General features: G+C 35.9%; 1 protein-coding gene across 1 annotated transcript in view; it reads left to right on the top strand.

The window, feature by feature from the left end:
- The window catches only part of LOC139138544 (pikachurin-like), a 75,068-nt gene that overhangs the window by 21,008 nt on the left and 48,060 nt on the right, over positions 1-6,000 (top strand). The window contains exon 2 of the mRNA XM_070706962.1: positions 621-737. Within this exon, the coding sequence (XP_070563063.1) occupies positions 621-737 (117 nt within the window). The remainder of the gene's footprint in view (positions 1-620; positions 738-6,000) is intronic.

Here is a 6,000-nt window from a genome sequence, read left to right on the forward strand (position 1 = left end):
GTCACCATCATACCTTGAAAGTTGGATATACCGTACGGTAGTTTTTACATTGGTTGTATGGGTCCCATGCAACCTTTGAGTGCAGTTCTGACGATTGTATCCATCAGAGATCAGATCTTGATGGCGTTATCCCCATTATAATTTAACCTCTACCTGTTTATATTTCTGTATGAAATTCACCCACACAGTAGAGTTTAGAACTTGATACTGAAAAAAAAAAATGGAAAAAAATGGAAATATTTCAAACTTCAATAAAAAGCAGAAAATGTTTCATGAAGCACTGTAAGCTATTTTAAATCAAATGATAGTGTAACTCTTTTTGATATAATTTCATAAATTGGCCAGGAAGATCAATTTTGCTCATCATTTACATCTTACCTGTTTATGTTTACATTTTAACCTGCAATGTACCAGTATGCAATTATAGAAAAATTAAAGTACTTTTTATTTAGGTCTAAGTCCTCCAGTGCAAACCTCCTCTATTGCATAGAATAGTAGGCTTTCAGTGTCATTCTCCTGATCCTTAAAATCCATCCTTGAGGCGCAACAGTCTACTAAGATACCTAATGTTCCAGTTAGCAGATGAAGTAATTATGCATACAATCCTTTGATTATTTCAGGTCACTGTGGTCAGATGAGTCCATGTTCCCAAATCTGTGAAGACCTACCTCATGGATATTACAGATGTGATTGTTGGAAAGGTCACAAATTGGCTAGGAATGGTTACATGTGTATAGGTAAGCCATGTCAGTCATGTAAGCTCATATGTAGCAATACCTGTCCCATTTCTTCCCAATCTGATTTGATTCGTGTATGATGTGTATGTACATGGAGAAGAATTTGAAATCTTGCTCAAACACTGCAGAGATCAAAACATTTCTATGTGAAGGCATGGTAATTTTTGTGTAGGTGTAGATAATTTTGCAGACAACACTGCTTCATCGAGAAATGGTGAAAATATTCAGTGCATCACTATTGTGCTGGTTCAAGTCCAAGAATTAGACCATAGATTGCTTAGACTATTTCAATCTCTCATTTTGTTTTCAAAATTGATGTACCAGGATTTTGCCTTGGCCAGTTCTCCTAGACACAGTTTCTTTCCACTTTCAGTGGGCCAAAAAATAGTAATTATTTCATAAAAAAGTGAAACTAAAATAAAATATTTATAAACATTGAGAAGGTAAGGGGTTACTGATGGAACTTCGGACCAGTTTCTATCTCTGTATGACTGTCTCAAGGCTGTCTTTGATTAATATCAGTATTTTTTCCTCAAGTTTCCAATTACTTTGAAACCTTGGGAATAATTTACTCACTACTCTAACCAAGAACTTGATCAAGGCAGCCTTGAAGTTGAGTGTGCAATCACATAATCACATGTGTAGAGAAGACACTTTATTCCAAAGCCGGGGAAATTATTTTTCCCGGTCAACAAAAATATTTTTTGTGAAGAATTAACAAGAGAAGCCAACACAAGTTATTTCCATTTTTAGTCTTGCATCTTGCTGTACAATTTTTTCAGTGAAGTCAAAAAAATAGAAGAATTATAGTGAAAGCTTCAATGAGCGAAGCAGTATTAATATTGATACTGTGTAGTTTTGTCTCTTTACATTAGCATATAACATTGTCCACTGGACACAGTAGAGTGTATGGATTGTCTACCCGGACTGTAAATCCAATCTGAGAAACCACATTTAAATTGTAGGACTTTGTGTCATCAGGGAAATATGTCTAGTGTTGTGCCGGATGGCAGAGGTGAAACCACATTGACCTGTTTTCCTGATTGACCATTGTTGTGCTGTCTTCACCTGACAGAACCCAAAGCAGGATTACACCCATTACTTAGCATCCAATCAGAGCTGTATTCCAGCTTTGCTTGGCTTTTACCCAATTAGCTAATGCATCCAGCAAGACCAGACTTTTCAATAACAATCGATTCATCGCTGCAGCCCTCCTAGAAAGGTGGGTGAGTCAGTCAAGGATGGTGTATAAACACTCTCCTGCCAGGAAAAACATCTGTAAAAAATGAAAATCTACCAGGAATATCACATGTTGCCCGAGGCATGAATATTATTGGCATTCTGTAGTGTCATCACAACATGTGTGAAATACTACAACCAGCCAATTCAACACAAGCTGAGACATTTAAGTTATCTTGATTGGCGACGGAAAGTCATCACCTCATAGATAATTGATGCTCCATGCAGACTCTGCCACCAATCAGCACGTGTCAAAGGTCATTGATTGGCCTCAGGGTATTGGTCACATCACTAAAGAACTGAATGCAATGGCCAATTAAAAGTGTGACATCATCAGAATTAAAATAAGTTCATGAATACAAATTTCAAGGTGTTTTTTCAAACACACAAAACATTGTATGTGAATAATTCAAAGAAGTGCTGGTATCAAAACACTGTACTGGTACATAGTGGCACAATAATTATTCTACGTTCATTTTAATTAACTTCAGAACAATACCCTTTCATCCTATTCCGGAGAATCAATTTATTTGCATGTTGTAATGGTATAGAAAAAATTTGAACATTTTGGTTGTGTGATGTTTATAATGTTAAAACTATCAAGTCAAATTTATACTAAACCTATTTCCATACACTTTTGTAAGTTTAATCAGGCTTTTATCTTAATTACAATCATCTCATAGAGATTGTCTTGAAAGCATTGCTCATAGTTGTATTTGATTGTCACTGTAAAAGACCTACCAATACTATATTTCATATGGCATGTATAAAACTATCGAGATTTAAAAAAATTGTGGCACGTACCGGTATATACCTCTCATCCTTTAAATTGCAAACTTTTCATTTTTTAGCAGCTGTAAAGTTGTCTTTCTAAAACTAAAAAGACCGTGACTAGTGGACGGATGGCAAATAATTCAACCAGCTGATATAGCCCATGTATTTTTAGACACCAGCATATCATTTGCAAGCTATTTTTCTCTGACAATGATGATGCAGTCCATACACTGATGTCTGCTATAATAGCTTGGTGAAAAACCATGTCTGCATTTGTCAGGATCAATCCTGACTTTCACTTTCAAACAATGCACCACCAAACACAGGGACACAGATACTGTATTTGAGTAATGTCGTTTATCCATTACTTTTCCTGTCTCAACAGTCTTGTCCAAATGATTGACATCATCGTAAAATGTGCATTACAAAGGATCTCATGATTCAACGTGATATAGCAGCTATTATTTCTGCAATAAATATCGCTGCAGTCATCATTGATAGGAAAATAATGGGCATATCAAATTTGTGACTTGCGCTGTATCAGATGATTGAAAAAATCCAAAAGCATTTACAGCCTTAATTCCACCAGGGATTTCAGATGATTGTCTGTGCAAAGGAACTAGTGAATTACCATACCCTATATGTGCCAGTGTGATTGTTTTATGCATTCTGTCAACAGCTTGAACTTCGAAGTCAAATTGTTATCAGTTGCTGTAATAGGTTTCAGAGGATGTGGCATTATTTGGAACAGTCATTTTCATCGAAATTAGAAATGATAAATATGATAGGAAAACAGTCACAATGACCATAAAATTAGGATAGCTGTTAAAATGTTACCAGATATGAATTTGCATTTGGTATTTAAAACTATAATGTATTATTTGCTATAATATTTTATTGCCATCAACACTACAACTTTTATATGAACTAGAACTAGCGTAATATATTTTGTTAGATAAAGTTTCTAAAGATTATCTGACAGTCCTATGAGTATTAGTCCCGATGTAATGGAGTTTCATCATTGAGTTTGGATATTATTTCTGAAATCTGTCCCTTTGAATAAAGCCCCAGGGTATCCATCAAAGGTTATCATTCCGTCTAAATAGGTGAAGAGAAGTGAATGATTGCTCATAGGATTCTGTAATGAGATTCGTAGATGTGACAATGTTGGCACTGTAGAAGCTGTGTTAGTTTGTGTTGCCACCGTGAATAATCCCATAGCCATATCCCAAGTCATCAGCTTTACAGGCATTATGACAGAGCTAAAGATACTTCTCATGTGATTCATGACAAAATCGGGGGATTTTTCCTATTTTTTATTGATTAGCTGTTACTTTCCTACTCATTATCCTCAAAATGAACGGTTGTCATGGAAATGGGAAACTTCTCATCTTTTAGCCACACAAATGATCTCATATCATTCGCTTTTCCTCCTCTTCATCCGTGATATAATTGACCCATTTCATGGAGAAGAAATCTCGTTGATTTCATTTCAACCCAAAGGCAAAGTCATCAGGGATTTCAGTTTCACTCATGGTAAACTCAATTCCCATTCCCAATCCACGTGGGAAAATGCAGCCATCCTTTTCTCAAAGCCAAGCGTCCGGCATTCCAAAGCCAGGGGCCAAATCAGTAGAATGGTGAATATTTTAATTCCGTAGCAACTCTGATCTGTGTTGTCAGTGAGGGTAAAGAGAGACCCTGCCGTAGCCACGGGGCACTGTTAGTCGTCACTGTGAATTGTAGAATACAGGTTGCGTGTGGGAAGATTTATGCTCCAACATACCCATTGACTGTAATATGTACAGCTTTTACCTGTCGGGTAGAATCAGCAGTGTCTCCAAGCACAGTACTGCTCAGATGTGAATAGATGTCAATTGGAGTTGTCACCTGACAGAAGTGTTACCGATTCCTTGTCAGTTTCAAATTGACCAAGTTAAAGTGTGCAGAAGTGAAATTTACATCTAAACTCACCTCGTTTTACTCGAGACATTTCACAATAAAGTGCTGTGACATTACTTCTGCAACTGATCAAATAATGATGATAATGATACCATTTATTGCTTGCTTTCTTTTAAATAAAGGATCAATTTACATCTGTAGCAATAAAAGTGTTATCAAAAATAACTTTAATTTTATCTGATACATAAACAAGATAAATATGATAATAATAATGTATAGGTATTTCTCAGTGTATATAATGTAAAAGTGCATTAAATTATACAGAATAAATAATAAATAATGATATGAGTTAATTATGCAGTTCATGATCAGTTTACGAATGATAATTATTATTCAGGTTTACCCTAGAACGTGAGTGTCCAAATCAAAAACAGATTAATACATATATCTATGACATAGAGAAATGCCAAACACCATGCATACACTAGTAGTATAGATCACAACTTTGAAAGAATACATCTGTTTCCAGCAGAAAGGCAAAGGGTTGCCGCATTTATACCATTGACTCCATCTGACTGTCATGGCAATTGGGAAACTTTCCACCTTTGTTGCCACACAGATGATCTCTCATCGTTGACTGATAGTGGTGTATCCTGGCAAGCAGTAGCAAAACTGATAACTTGCTTTTAGAGTAATGTCACCACTTGACCTTACCAACATGGGACAAATCAAGACTTTGCTTTATTTCCTTTCAGGGAAATTGTACCACTTGACCTTATCAATATATACCTCCATCACAATAGCTGTGCCCCCAACTCACTAACTGTTTGAGTGAATTTGTTCAGGACAATATTTATGTGCCAACCAGCCCAGTATCAGTATATGGATTACTGCGAATTTTTGTGTTTCAGAGAAAAATTTCTTGATCAGGGCACATCAATTAAGCTCAAGAGGTTCACTGATTACAATACCGGTATGTTCTAATTTTGTTGAACTGCTGTTTTGCCATGCGGTGGTGTGCACATTAAAGTTTGAGCACTGACTATTTTCAGTTTTTACACTTTTTCTGTCTTTTTTTCATTTTTTAATTCAGGCAGTGACCTATTTTCATATATGTGCTTTATCCTCTAAAATTCAAACAGCTGCTATACTAGCTTACATTATGATCTACAAAGATTACGCAGCTTACCATAGTTTAAAATGCTGTAACTTATGATATACTGTGAAAGATTGGTACCTGCCAACCCTGTGAAATGTATATTTACACAGAAATTTGCAGCAACAGCCTGTTCATATGTCAAACAGACACAGTGACTGCCTTTTACAGCATTAGAACTTTTCTAGCACT

The sequence above is a fragment of the Ptychodera flava genome, chromosome 8 (assembly GCF_041260155.1).
Source record: "Ptychodera flava strain L36383 chromosome 8, AS_Pfla_20210202, whole genome shotgun sequence".
Lineage (NCBI taxonomy): Eukaryota > Metazoa > Hemichordata > Enteropneusta > Ptychoderidae > Ptychodera > Ptychodera flava.